General features: G+C 44.6%; 1 protein-coding gene across 1 annotated transcript in view; it reads left to right on the forward strand.

Annotated features, from left to right (window-relative positions):
• Positions 1-256: 256 nt before the first annotated feature.
• The window catches only part of LOC139229916 (lysosome membrane protein 2-like), a 76,121-nt gene continuing 60,805 nt past the window's right edge, over positions 257-15,572 (forward strand). Inside the window, exon 1 of the mRNA XM_070861545.1 lies at positions 257-493. Coding sequence (XP_070717646.1) covers positions 371-493 — 123 coding nt within the window. The 5' untranslated portion in view covers positions 257-370. The remainder of the gene's footprint in view (positions 494-15,572) is intronic.

Below are 15,572 nucleotides of genomic sequence, written 5' to 3' on the forward strand. Positions count from 1 at the left end.
TGGCATGTCTGAATTAGAGATAAGAAAAAAAGTGGGAATGCTAGAAATCTGAAATAAAACAAAAAACGTTGCAAATGCACAGCATGTATTTCTGACAAGAGGTTGCATTTGATATTTTAACCAATATATATTGTTTTTTCACAGTCTGCTTTACTGTGTATTTGGAACATTTCCTGTTTCAATCTGGATGTGCTGTCAGTGCGCACGCGTGTTGTTTATTTTTCAGTACGCAAGCGCAGAAGGGGGCGTTGTGCTGGGGTGATTGCAGCGACCGCGGGTAGGGTTCGCCTTGTCAATCTGGTGCGGGGTAAGGGTACTGTCAACAGCGCAGTCTGTGCGCCGCGTCCCGCTGCTCCTGTTATTCGTTACAATGGGTATCCGGCCTGCAGTTACTTACACGATCGGCATCCTTTGCATTATTTTATTAATAGTGAGCATTGCTCTCCTCGTCGCCAATGTCTTCCTCACGATTGTCCAAAATTACGTTAAAAAGGTAAGGGCTGAGATTATTCGCATTCTCTGTGCTGGATTTAGCTAATGGTTTTGCTAATCCTCATTTCCAGTTTGGATGTGCAAATCTTTTGAAACCCCTGGTGATCGGAGGTGGTACTGACTCAGACACCGATTATTTTTGATTGATATTGACATCATGAAATTAACAAGTGGGGCCAGTGCATCAATGAATTACATTGTATACAATGGATACTTTTGTTATTTATTGGGCTCTGTTCCATACTTCAAAAAAACATGCACACTTAAATATGGCAGAATATTCTGCCCAATTAAGAATGTTGTACAACAAACCTGGAATGAAAATTGTGCAATGCAGAATTAGTAATTAAGACTGTAGAAATGTTCTCCTTTAAGTATGGTTTTGTCAGTCCTCTTTAAAACTATAAAGTTTTAGTTAGGTGGTTTAATATATTTTGACTTTCATCTGTCTTTCTACTGATGTGCAGCTTGTATAAGTGGGGATGGACAACACAATTAACAGGGTTTGGTAATCTATCACAATCACTTTCAATTCCCCACCATCCTGACTTGGAAATATATCGCTGTTCCTTCATAGTCACTGGGTCAAAATCCTGGAACTTGCTCCCTAACAGTACCTTCGCCACACTGACTGCAAGAAGACAGCTTGCCACCATCTTCTCGAGGGAAATTAGGGATGGGCAATAAATGCTGGCCTTGCCAGTGACGGCCACATCCTATGAATGAATAAAACAATTCAAATATGTTGGAGTGTTGAATCATGGTGCAAGGATGGTACATGACTCATACAGCAATTTACATTCATAAAGTTCATTTGATGAAAGTCCCAATGTGCTTAACCAATGAAAATGCAGGGATTAGGAGGGGTAAGTGAAAGCTTGGTTGAAAATGTTTAGTTTTGAGGCTTTTTAAAGGAGGAAATGCAGGGGTTTAGGAATAGGTGGTTCAGAGGGCAGGGCTAATGCAGCTGAATGTTCTACTAATAATGGTGGGGTGATGAGGAGGATACACAAAAAGCTGGAGTTACATAGTGCTGTTTCTTTTAAAGAAATAGGGTTTTCTTTGTTGCATTGTGGTGTGCTGAGCATCCAATTGAATCAGCAAGGGCAGACATCGATGGTAAGGTCCAACACCACCTCCAGTGTGCCAGCGCAGTCTTCGGTCGCCTGAGGAAGAGAGTTTGAAGACCAGGACCTCAAAACTGGCACCAAGCTTATGATCTACAGGGTTGTAGTGATACCTGCCCTCCTATATGGCTCAGAGACGTGGGCCATGTACAGCAGATAACTCAAGTCGCAGGAGAAATTCCACCAACGATGCCTCCACAAGATCCTACAAATCCCCGGGGAGGACAGACACACCCATGTCAGTGTTCTCGCTCAGGCCAACATCCCCAGCATCGGAGCACTGACCACACTCAACCAGCTCCGTTGGGCGGGCCACATGCCTGACACGAGATTCCCAAAGCAAGCGCTCTACTCGGAACACCTACACGGTAAGCGAGCCCCAGGTGGGCAGAGGAAACACTTCAAGGAGACCCTCAAAGCCTCCTTGATAAAGTGCAGCATCCCCACTGGGAATCACCAGCCCAAGACCGCCCAAAGTGGAGGACGAGCATCCGGGTGGGCGTTGAGCACCTCTAGTCTCGTCGCCGAGAGCATGCAGAAATCAAGCGCAGACAGTGGAAGGAGCGTGCGGCAAACCAACTACCCACCTACCCCTTCCTTCAATCACTGTCTGTCCCACCTGTGACAGAGACTATAATTCCCGTGTTGGACTGTACAGTCACCTGAGAACTCATTTTGAGTGGAAGCAAGTCTTCCTCGATTTTGAGGGACTGCCTATGAAGATGATGCTATAACAGAGGATAAATGGAAATCAGCAATTTTAAGCTTGCATATCTTAATGTAGCCACATGGACTGGACAGGTTAGATGCGGAAGAATGTTCCCGATGTTGGGGACGTCCAGAACCAGGGGACACAGTCTTAGGATAAGGGGTAGGCCATTTAGGACTGAGATGAGGAGAAACTTCTTCACTCAGAAATTGTTAACCTGTGGAATTCCCTGCTGCAGAGAGTTGTTGATGCCAATTCATTGGATATATTCAAGAGGGAGTTAGATATGGCCCTTATGGCTAAAGGGATCAAGGGGTATGGAGAGAATGCAGGAAAGGGGTACTAAAGAAATGATCAGCCATGATCTTATTGAATGGTGGTGCAGGCTTGAAGGGCCGAATGGCCTACTCCACCTATTTTCTATGTTTAAGATGAGATTTTTGAATCTGTTGAATGGGGTATTGATGCCCTGGTGACAACCCAGAAAAGAATGACGAGGGTAATTCTGTGACTAGGAACTTTGTTGTTCAAATGACCTTTTTGAAGCTAAATGCATGCACAATTCTCTTACTAATGAATTTTACAAGACGTTGCGTAACCTGTTGTTAATTAGTAGATGTCTTCGAGGTACATCCCAGTACTTAGTCTATGTGGCCTGCCCAGCAGAGCTGATCAAGTGTGGTCAGTGCTTCAATGCTGGGGATGTTGGCCTGGTCGAGGATCCTAATGTTGGTGCGTCTGTCCTCCCAGGGGATTTGTAGGATCTTGCGTCGACGTCATTGGTGGTATTTCTCCAGTGACTTGAGGTGTCTACTGTACGTGGTCCATGTCTCTGAGCCATACAGGAGGGCTGGTATTTCTACAGCCCTGTAGACCATGAGCTTGGTGGCAGTTTTGAGGGCCTGGTCTTCAAACACACTCTTCCTTAGGCGGCCGAAGGCTGCACTGGAGGTGGTGTTGGATCTCGTCGTCAGTGCTTGCTCTTGTTGATAGGAGGCTCCCAAGACACGAGACTCCCAAAGTAAGTGCTTTACTCGGAACTCCTTCAAGGCAAACGAGCTAAAGGTGGGCAGTGGAAGCATTACAAGAACACCCTCAAAGCCTCCCTGATAAAGTGCGACATCCCCACTGACACCTGGGAGTCCCTAGTCAAAGACCGCCCTAAGTGGAGGAAGTGCATCCGGGAGGGCGCTGAGCACCTCGAGTCTCATCGCCGAAAGCATTCAGAAATCAAGCGCAGGCAGCGGAAAGAGCATGTGGCAAACCTGTCCCACCCACCCCTTCCCTCAACGACTATCTGTCCCACCTGTGAGAGAGTCTGTGGCTCTCTTATTGGACTGTACAGCCACCTAAAAACTCATTTTAAGAGTGGAAGCAAGTCTTCCTCGATTCCGAGGGACTGCCTATGATGATGGTGCGTACTTAGTCCTGTTAACAGCTTAATGTTGGCTTGATACTTTACAGCCTTGCTAATGAAGACCAATTTGTTGTATAAATGTTTCTTGTTTTAGTGTACATTACCTTATTTACACTTAAATTTAAGTCTAAATCCCTTCACCTGCCCACTTAGTATTCAAGAGGACCTGGATTACTTATCTGTCACTGCTGTATCTGTTGTCATTAATTTTTTAAATAAATACTAGTTGATTTCATGTAATACTGATGGATATTTTTAAAGGGAACAGAACTAGGGCTTTTTACTAAAAGTCAAGGAATTGATGGGGTAGATGGAGAGAAACAATTTCCTCTGGTGACGAGTCCAGAGTAAGGGGCATAACCTTCAAATTAGAACGAGGCCATTCAGGAGTGATGTCAGGAAGCATGTCTTCACACAAATGATGGTGAAAATATGGAACTCTGTCAAAAAGCTGTTGAGAATACATCAATTCAAAATGTCAAAACTGGGATTGATAGATTTTAATTAGGCAAGGGCAGTAAGGGTTACAGGACCAAGGTGGATAGATTAAGATACCGATCAGCCATGATCTAATTGAATGGTGAGACAGGCATGAGGGGCTGAATGGCCTACTCTTATTTCTATGTTTCTATGTTCCTGATAGCTAACTGCATTGTCAGAGGAAACATGCATGCTAGTTAACTGGGGAAAGTAGATGGTGCAGAAAGAATTAAGGAAAATAAAAAGGGAGAAAATTGCTACAAAAAATGTCGGCTGCTATATTTGAGTTTCAGTATCTTAAAATGAGTGCGTCCCACTTAGATTAATAAGCTTTTATTTATTTGAATGACCTCTTTCCTGGAAGAATAGTTGGAGTTTGACTTAATTTTTTATTGGAAAACAACAACAAAAAATAATAAAAGGAAACTAGCGAGTGGCTGTAGATCCAAAGTGGCCATCCCAATACCTCTATAGTGCGAGTCATTAAAGACAACATTCTTTATGCAGGCTGTCATACTTGCAGATATGGACCTGAATTCTTCAATGGTGACTAAGAAATAAGGGGCTCAAGTTTCGGTCTGAGTTGCTCCTATTTTTTCGGAACAACTAGTTTAGAATGGAGTATCTTAGAAATTGCAATTCTCGGCCTTTAGTTTGCTCCAGTTCTAGTGAGTTAGAATTGTTTTATTTTAGAACAGATTTTTTTTCAAAAGGGGGCGTGTCCGGCCATTTACGCCTGTTTTTGCAAGTTTAGGCAGCAAAAACTTACTCCAGACTAACTTAGAATGGAGTAAATGTAGATTTTTGTACGTTCAGAAAAACCTTGCCTACACTTGGAAATCAGGCGTATGGAACGAAAGATGGGGGGCGGTTTACAAACATTAAACACAGCACTTTTACAAATAAAGAGCCATCATCAATAATAAATCAATAAATAAACCAATCCAAATAAAAAAATTAAAAATCACTCAATGAATAAAAAATTATTTCTACTCCCCTACTGCAGCACCAGGGAGAAGATGGCGGGGGGCAGGGGAGGGGGGGGGAAAGAGAAGAAAATGGAGGGGGGAAGAGAAGAAGATGGGGGGGTGCGGTGGGGGGAGAGAGATGACGACGAAGAAGAAGCCCCGCACGCAGCCAATGCCGGGCTGCCGCCGTCTCTTCGGGCAGTGCCCGCCCCCAGCGAGAGGCTGGGCAGGCGGGCCCTGCCGCCGAGGTAAGATGTGCAGGCCACTCGGCTGGGGATAGGGGTGACGTCCCTTCGGCCTGGGATAGGGTCGTCGCCCCGGAGACAGGATGCTCGCAGCTGCCGGCACTGTTTTCGGCGCAGGTGTAGCTCCGCCCCCAGCGGCGAGGTGGAAATAGGCCTACAGCTATCTGAGAATCGTGAGGTAAGTATTTGGCGCAATTTTTGTTCTATAAATTAGGCTGGCCTCACCGATGTGAGCCGTTCTAGCGGGCGGCCGAAACCTGACCCCATAATAAGTTGCTTTTGAAGTTCACAAACCTGCATATGTACTGATTCGTTATTTTGTGGCTTTTTAAAAAAAAAAAGACATCCAGTTAAAGAATTTGGAGCGGCCTCCTTGGCGAAACACTGATTGCGTGTGTGTACTCTCTGCTCGTCTGTTATTGTACCATTTAATACAATTTATAAACAAATGCTCCTGCATGTTTTATGGTCAAATATGGGGTCTGAAGCTTAAAAGAACATTTGTTTTCTGCTTTAGCCAGTGATGATCCCCATTCCATCACTAAACATATTAGCGTTCTCTGCAACTAGAAGGGTGCCGTTTTATTGTATTTAGCAAGCAGCATAATTCTACAAATCCAATAAGGAATTCAGGAGAAACTTTTTTTTACTCCGAATGGTTAGAATGTGGAGCTTGCTACCACATGCAGTTATTGGGCGAATTGCATAAATGCATGTAAAGGGTAAGGTACATGAGGGAGAAAGGAATAAAAGGATATGTTAGATTAAGTAGAGTGGGAGGGAGTAGGCTTGTGTGGAGCATAAACACCATCATTGACCAGTTGGGCTGAATGGCCTGATCCTGTGCTGTAAATTCTATGCAAGTAGAAATGTCTTTTATTGAAATGCTAGATCTTGTGATTTATTCTTATTGAACAAAATTCTAAATTGGGAGAACTTATGAGCCATCGTGCCATTATGTTCATGTCTCTGTGTTCCTGGTGGTGTGATCATGTGACTGGTATCATAAAGAGGCTGAACTCCAGGACATAGTCAACGTATTTACTGAGGCCTATGAAAGCATGGGCCTTACGCTAAACATCCGTAAGACAAAGGTCCTCCACCAGCCTGTCCTCGCCACACAGCACTGCCTCCCAGTCATCAAGATCCACGTCGCGGCCCTGGACACCATGGACCACTTCCCATATCTCGGGAGCCTCCCATCAATAAGAGCAGGCATTGACGACGAGATCCAACACAGCCTCCAGAGCACCAGTGCAGCCTTCGGCCGCCAGAGGAAAAGAGTATTTGAAGACCAGGCCCTCAAAACTGCCACCAAGCTCATGGTTTACAGGGCTGTAATAATTCCCGCCCTCCAGTATGGCTCAGAGATATGGACCATGTACAGTAGACACCTCAAGTCGCTGGAGAAATACCACCAACGATGTCTCCGCAAGATCCTACAAATCCCCTGGGAGGACAGGTGCACCGACATTAGCGTCCTCCTCCAGGTTAATATCCCCAGCATTGAAACACTGACCACACTTGATCAGCTCTGCTGGGCAGGCCACATAGTTCGCATGCCAGACACGAGACTCCCAAAACAAGTACTCTACTCGGAACTCCTTCACGGCAAACGAGCCAAAGGTGGGCAGCGGAAGCATTACAAGGACACCCTCAAAGCCTCCCTGATAAAGTGCGACATCCCCACTGACACTTGGGGCTGTCTTTGGCCTGGGACTCCCAAGTGGAGGAAGTGCATCCGGGAGGGCGCTGAGCACCTCGAGTCTCAATGCCAAGAGCATGCAGAAATCAAGCGCAAGCAGTGGAAAGAGCTTGCGGCAAACTAGTCCCACCCATCCATTCCCTCAACGACTATCTGTCCCACTTGTGACAGAATCTGTGGTTCTCCTATTGGAATACAGCCACCTAAGAACTCACTTCAGGAGTGGAAGCAAGTCTTCCTCAATTCCAAGGGATTGCGTGTGATGATGATGTCATTTAGACGAGTGAATAAATAGTCGAAGCTAGTCCAGCCAGTTGCTATCTACCCACCTACAACAGGCCTAGGCTGGTGCTGAAGCCCTGGTAATGGGCATGTCTTAATAGAAGAATGTTTAGGAAGCCAAAATTGATATCCTGCATTTAATACTAACACATCACACTCACAAACTCACTGAAGCCAACCTGATTGGCAAAAATGACTTTCTCTTCCTACTCAAACAAAAAGTAATTAAAGGCAGTGCCTACTTTAACGTTACATTGTGTTTTAGTTCAGTCTCCAAATTAAACTGTTGCATGTTTACATTTTTGTTAGGCTGGTTATTTCTTTAATAAATGCTTAAACTATCGAAGCAAGTACAATAAGTAGTGTGGAAAAGTTTAAAAACTGCTTCAGTGGGGAAGAAAAATAAGACCGACCTTATTTTCATGTTGTCGAAGAAAACTAAATTGGGCTCTTCTCCAAAGGCTCAGCAAGTTTTATCCAATGAGTCGCTGAGGTCATGAAGTCCCCAGCTTTGATCGTGAGATTTTGCTGGGGCAGCAGTAATGGCGCCATAACTGTCCTTAAAGTGTTGCATTAGGATAGGTTTCTGTTTCTAACCATTGACTTCTGCCAGCAATGTATGTGTAGATGTCTTGAGAAAACAACTGAATTCGGTGGTTATGCATCCCATGATTGAATAGCCTACCAACACTTGTAATTAAAGCTCACACGTGAATAATGTCTACTTGGGATGAGATGATAGAAGACACCCAGTGTTCATGGTACCATATATCATGAATTAAATGCCATCAGAAAGGAAGAAAACTGGGATGGGGGAAAAGGAAGATTCACTAAATTGAACTGTAAAAAGCATTTTTGTGGTCAGCAGGAAAATGTTTATGCAAAAGTAACTTTATTTTCCGCTGAAGGATGCATCAATGGGTTCATCTAAAAATGAAGCATTATATAACAAATCGCATAATACAACAAATCAAGTAACCATATCTCTCAAGCAGACGTTGTTGTCATGATCATAAACATAGTTCAACTGACTGTCGAAATGTTGCGAGCTGGATAGATACCAGTATTGACTCACATTCGCCACCCCACCCTGCCTATCCTACAAGCTGTTTCTTATCTTCCTAGTACAAATGTGTGGGGATATAAATCTTCAAGAGGCCCATGTACTTGTTGTTAGTAACATAGACTGAGTAATATTCTTCAATCAAAATTACCTGTACTTAGCCATTATCTTTTTGCAAAAAAAGTAATTAAAATTGCTTTACACATTTCACACTTGGGACATATGAAGACCAGGGAAAATTGGGATTTTTTTTTTGCCCAATTGCTGTGTGTTTATTTAAATTGAGATTCCTGCCTTGTCGATCAAATACATTTGAACACAGTTGCTGTGAGCGTACACTTGCCAGAACTTTTTGAATTGCTCCGGGGAGACACAAGCAGTGTTTGAACTGTGTAAACAATTGAGTAGTAATTTCTCTTAATTCTGCCTTTTTGTTACGCTTGGTATTTTTCTTGTTTAATATTCCAAAGAAAAACTTTAGCACCCCCCCCTCCCCCCCCTCAAAACATTTAAAAATAAAACCTGACTTTAATGATCCTTAACCTTTTCTTCTATTTAAAAAAATAAATTGAACAGAAATCAACAGTAGTTCTGGGTTCTCTGAATTCTTGTCGATGCTAACTTTGTCACAAGGGCATTAGAAATAATTGGGCCAGGATTAATATGGCATTGTGGGGATTTTCATTTTGAAGACAATGAACAAGCTATGGTCACAATTGTTCTGAATTGTATGCTCGACGTTGAATGGCTTGTTACCAACACCAGTTCAAATGTGATCTGTTGCGGAGGGAATAACTTCTAAAAATTGCAGCAAATAGTAGATATCCTTTTAGCTTGCTTGTATTTATTCAAATGCGTTGTCACTTTATCTTTTAGTTAGATATTGAGAATATTCATTGTTTAGAGATCAGATCTGTTCAAGCAAATTTCTCGTTTTTAAAAGTACACAGTAGTGTATTTTCTACACCTTTTTGGTAAGCCACCAAAGTGCCTTTTTCTTCTTTTAATTTGAAACAGAAAGTCACCTTTCTGATATAACCTCCCTTTTTTGGTATTGGTGTGATGTCAGATATGCAGCCAATTACTTTAACTCGAGTATAGATTGTTTTGTTTTATCAATGCATTGATTTGCATTACAGTCTTCCAGTGGCAGTGGAGAGGTATGTTAAATGTGGTCAAAAATCAAACTAAATCAGAAAATGCTACAGTCAGGCAGCAACTGTGGACAAGGCACGAGATAGTTGACCTTTCAAGTGTAAACTCGCCTCAGAACTGAATGTCATTTAAGAAAGAACATGATCAAAGGAGGGGGAGAGAGACCTGTAAAGTGCAATTGTGGGGATCGGGAAATGGTTAAAGAGCAGAAGTGATGTGCACAGGAGCAACTGGAGGCATAATGAGATAAGTCAAAGAAAAAAGATGCATATAAGACACTGAGTGTGAGAACAGCTAAAGAGGGATGGGTAAATAGAATGGGAAGTATGGAAAAACTGGTAAAGTGCAGCAGGTTCCAGTGGCTCAAGACTAGGGTGGAAGAAGAGGAACAGGTTGACCTCTCTGGCACCCATCCCACATTGCCAGTGAGGTGGTGAATGAGCAGGTGTTCCATCTCTCGGGCTTCCACAGCAAGGTGCCAGGGGAAGGAGAGCAGGTAGTGGCGGTGATGGGAGAGTGACCCAGGGTGTCTAAGTAGGATCAATTCCTCCAAAATGCTGGTAAGGGAGGAGGAGAAGTGAAGAGGTGTTTGGTGGGATTGTATTTGAGGTGGCAGAAATGACAGATGATGATCTGCCAACTGGGGGACTGTTGGCGTGGGAGGTTAGGATGGGGCGGGGGGCGGGCCGGCCGGATCATGGTTCTGGGGGGGGTGGGGGCAGGTGGGAGAGAGAAAGGAAGACTGCTTTCCAGGGCCCCAAACACTGCTGTCAGGCGAGACAGCAATTTACATGGGCATCTTTCAATCTCGTATACTGTATTTGCGGCTCATGGTATGGTCTCTTCTACATTAAAAATACCAAATACAAATTAGGCAATTGCTTCACCGCTGCCTCTGCTCTGTCCGCAAGTGCAACTATGAACTTCCTGTTGCTCGCCACTTTAGTCCTCTGCCTCACTCCCACTCTCAGTCTTTGGCCTTCTACACATGAAACTCAACACAAGATCAAAACCAGCACTACCTCTTTCTAGTAGGCGCCACAAATACAGTATACGAGATTGAAAGATGCCCATGTAAATTGCTGTCTCGCCTGACAGAAGTGTTTGGGGCCCTGCTCATAACATTTCTGTCCTTTAGCTATTTCCTGACCACCACATTCGCACTTTCTCAGGTCCTGTCCGCCTCTCGCTCAAATCTGCTGTCATCACCGCTCTTCTCAAAAAAAACCTCTCGATCCCTCCGTCCTTGCAAACCAGCACCTCATCTCCAACCTCCCTTTCCTCTCAAGGCCTTGAACATGTTGTCGCCTCCCAAATCCGTGCCCATCTTTCCCTCCAATCCTGTTTCCGCGCCAGCCACAGTACGGAAACGGCTCTCATCAAAATGACAAATGACATCCTTTGTGACTGTGACAAAGGGAAACTATCCCTCCTCATCTTTCTTGACTTGTCTGCAGACTTTGACACGGTTGACCACTCCATCCTCCTCCAAAGCCTCTCCACCGTCGTCCAGTTGGGTGGGACTGCACTTGCCAGTTCCATTCTTATCTATCTAATTATAGCCAGAGAATCACCAGCAACGGCTTCTCTTCCTGCCCCTGCATCATTACCTCTAGTGTTCCTCAAGGATCTATCCTTGGCCCCCTCCTGTTTCTCATCAACATGCTGCCCCTTGGCGACATCATCCGGAAACACAGCGTCAGTTTCCAAATGTACGCTGATGACATCCTGCTTTACCTCACTACCACTTCTCTCGTCCCCTCCGTGGTTTCTAAATTGCTTGACTGCTTGTCCAACATCCAGTTCTGGATGAGCAGAAATTTTCTCCAATTGAATATTGGGAAGATCAAAGCCATCGTTCTCAGTTCCCGCCACAAACTCCGTTCCCTAGCCAGGACTCCATCCCTCTCCGCCCTTGCCTTAGCTCATCCGCTGCTGAAGCCCTTATCCATGCCTTTGTTACCTCTAGACTTGACTATTCCAACACACTCCTGGTTGGCCTCCCACAATCTACCCTAAGTAAACCAGAGGTGATCCAAAACTTGGCTGCCCGTGTCCTAACTCGCACCAAGTCCCGCTCAACCATCACCCCTGTGCTCACTGAACTACCCCTCGAGCCTGCTCCGCCATTCAATAAGATCATGGCTGATCTGATCATGGACTCATCCCTGCCCGCTCCCCATAATCCTTTATCGTTTAAAAAACTGTCTATTTCGGTCTTAAATTTATTCAATGTCCCAGCTTCCACAGCTCTCTGAGGCAGCAAATTCCACAGATTTACAACCCTCAGAAGAAATTTCTCTTCATTTCAGTTTTAAATGGGCGGCTGCTTATTCTAAGATCATGCCCTCGAGTTCTAGTCTCTCCCATCAGTGGAAACATCCTCTCTGCATAATCTTAAACATTTCCATAAGATCACCTCTCATTCTTCTGCATTCTAATGAGTAGAGGCTCAACCTACTCAACCTTTCCTCATAAGTTAACCCCCTCATCCCCGGAATCAACCTAGTGAACCTTCTCTGAACTGCCTCCAAAGCAAGTACATCCTTTTTAAATATGGAAACCAAAACTGCACGCAGTTTTCCAGGTGTGGCCTCACCAATACCCTGTATAACTGTAGTAAGACAACCTGGGAAACTCGAAAAGCTGACTAACTGCATCAGAAAAGCTGATGCTGCATCTGAAGAGCTGAGAACTTAACCTTCCAACTGACGAAGGAAGGTCACTGCTTCACGGTGATCAACTCGAATTCTGACTTTCATTGCACAAGATTTCAGGATTTTTAGTAAAGTTTTGGGAATCGTATTTAGCAATTCAGTCCATTTTCCGTTCAAAGGCATTGCAAGTATACGCAGTATTATGTTGTGTGCTGCAAGGGAAATTAAACTACAGAAGTATGCTCTTTTGCAGTGCTGAATCTTTTACTACTTTAAAAATAAACCTGTGCAGGGAATGTGAGCACTGAAGATATGGGATTTATTTCCTGGGGGTGGGGGTTTATAAATATTACAATTAAGTAATTGGTACAAAAATAATCAAGTCACATCAAAAGGTGAACAGTAGAATAGTCATTGAAGTCGCCACAATCAGATTTTAAAATACAGTTTCACTGTCATCTGGAAAGGCAGTATATACAGTACTCCCTGGATTAGGGACATCAAAATACTCTAGTGTTTTGAGTATATTTTACTAAACAGATGTCGGTGAGGGGTTTTAAAAATTTAAATAAGTCAGCATTTTCCACACCAAACAAAAGCTGGTTGTTTCGGTCGGTGTCTCTGCCCCCCGTACCCCCCCCCCCCCCTCCCCTCCATATGTTGAAGAATTGTAATCTCCGCTCACCAACCAACACACACTCTTGTCACTTTAACTATTTCTGTCTTGTTCTTGGCTGAAGCTGATCCCATTTCCTTTAAACTTTACATACTGATGGAGGCAGTGGAGCTTTTGCCCTTGGCATAAGACCCATTGTTTTGGGATGTAAGTAAAATATGTGCTGTAAATAATCAATCTAGAGTCAAACTAGCACCTAGTTCACAATCTTGTCTGTAATGTTGGGGGGAAGTGGGAGTACAGGAGGGACAATCGGTGGTGGGGGAGGGGAGTACAGGAGGGACAATTGGTGGTGGTGGGGGGGGCGGGGGGGGTGCAAGAGGGGTGGTGGGGCTAGGCGGGAGGAAATGCAGGAAGGAGAGAGAAGTGGAAGCTAGACATTTTTTCATGGAGAGGAAGACATTCTGAATTTTGAAAGTCAAAGCAACTGGACCAAAAACAATGCAACAAAAATAAGCAAAGACACAATCCATCGATGCTAACCTGGGAAGGGGAAGAAGGAAGGCGCATGTACATCTGTGTTCTGTAACATGGCTCATTTCCTCACCGACCACCACCTCACCCAAGCCTCTCAATTGTCTAAAATGTTAGGAGCAGGATGAAATACTCGCCATGGGGTACGGTAGCATAGTGGTTATGTTACAGGACTAGTAATCCGGTGATTTCAAATCCCACCATGGCAGCTGGGGAATTTAGATTCAGTTAATTAAACAAATCTGGAATAAAAAGCTAGTACAGGTATTAGTAATGGTGAACATGAAAGTACCAGATGGTCATCTTGTTCACTAATGACTTTCAGGGAAGGAAATCTGCCATCATTATCTGGTCTGGCAATGTGGTTGACTCTTAACTGCCCTTGGAAATGGCTGAACAAGCCATTCAGTTGTACCAAACCACTACAAAGAAGTATACTAAGAATAAAACTGGAAGGACCACCCAGCATCGACCTAGGCACTGGACACAACAAAGGCACACTGAATCGTCCCTGCAGATTCTTCCTCACTAACATCTGGGGACTGGTGCCAAAATTGGGAGAGCTGTCCCACAGACTAGTCGAGCAACAGCCTGACGTAGTCATACACACAGAATAGTACCTTTCAGTCGATGTCCCAGACTCGTCCATCAGCAGAAGTGGCAGTACAGTGGTATACAGTCAGAAGAGAGTGGCCTTGGAAGTCCACAACATTGGCTCTGAACCCCATGAAGTTTCATGGATTCAGGTCAAACATGGACAATGAAACCTCCTGCTGATTACCACCTACCAACCTCCCTCAGCTGATGAATCAGTACTCGTCCATGTTGAACACCACTTGGAAAAAGCACTGAGGATAGCAAGGGCACCGAATGTACTCTGGGTGGGGGATTTCATTCCCCATCATTGAGTCCTGAAGAACATGGGCATGTGACAGGTGGTGAGATCCAACACAAGGGAAAACCTACTTGATCTCGTCCTCACCAATTTACCTGTTGCAGGTACATCTGTTCATGACCGTATTGGTAGCAGTGATCACCGATCAGTCCTTCTGGAGATCAAGTCCCATCTTCACACTGAACACACTCCATTGTGTTGTGTGGCATTACCATTATGCTAAATGGAATAAATTCAGAACAGATGTAGCAGCTCAAAACTGGGCAACAATGTGGCGCTTTGGGCAATCAGCAGCAGCAGAATTTTATTCCACCACAATCTCTAACCTCATGGCTCGTCATATCCCTTACTCTACCATTACCATCAAGCCAGGGGACCAACCCTCGTTCAATGAGTAGTGTAGAAGAGCATGCCAGGAGCAGCACCAGGCGTACCCAAGAATGAAGTGCCAACCTGGTAAAGCTACAATACAGAACTACATACATGCTAAACAATGGAAAGAGGCTGCTATAGTCAGAGCTAAATGATCCCACAACCATCGGATCAAAGCTCTGCAGTCCTGCCACATCCAGTCCTGAATGGTGCTGGACAATTAAACAACTAATAGGAGGAGCCTCTTTGAACATCCCCATCCTCAATAATGACAGAGCCCAGCACGTTAGTGAAAAAACGTTGCCAACCATTTTCAGTCAGAAGTGCCGAGTGGATGATCCATCTCGGCTTCCTCCGGAGGTCCCCACAATCACAGAAGCCAGTCTTCAGACATTTCAATTTATTCCACATGATATCAAGAAATGGCTGAGCGCACTTGAGACAGCAAAGGCTGTGGGTCTCCGATAACATCCCGGCTGCCGTGCTGAATACTTGTGCTCCAGAACTAGCTGCGCCTCTAGCCAAGCTGTTCAAGTGCAGCCACAGCACTGGCATCTGCCCGACAATGTGGAAAATTGCCCGGGTATGTTCTGTCCACAAAAAGCGGGACAAATCCAATCCGGCCAATTACCACCCCATCAGCCAACTCTCCATCAGCAAAGTGATGGAAGGTGTCATCGACAGTGCTATCAAGCAGCACTTACTCACTAATAACTTGCTCACCAATGCTCAGTTTGGGTCCTGTAGGACCACTGGGCTCCAGACCTCATTACAGCCTTGATACAAACATGGACAAAAGAACTGAATTCCAGAGTTGAGGAGAGAGTGACTGCACTTGACATCAAGGCAGCATTT

This window comes from Pristiophorus japonicus, chromosome 2, assembly GCF_044704955.1.
Source record: "Pristiophorus japonicus isolate sPriJap1 chromosome 2, sPriJap1.hap1, whole genome shotgun sequence".
NCBI classification, from domain to species: domain Eukaryota; kingdom Metazoa; phylum Chordata; class Chondrichthyes; family Pristiophoridae; genus Pristiophorus; species Pristiophorus japonicus.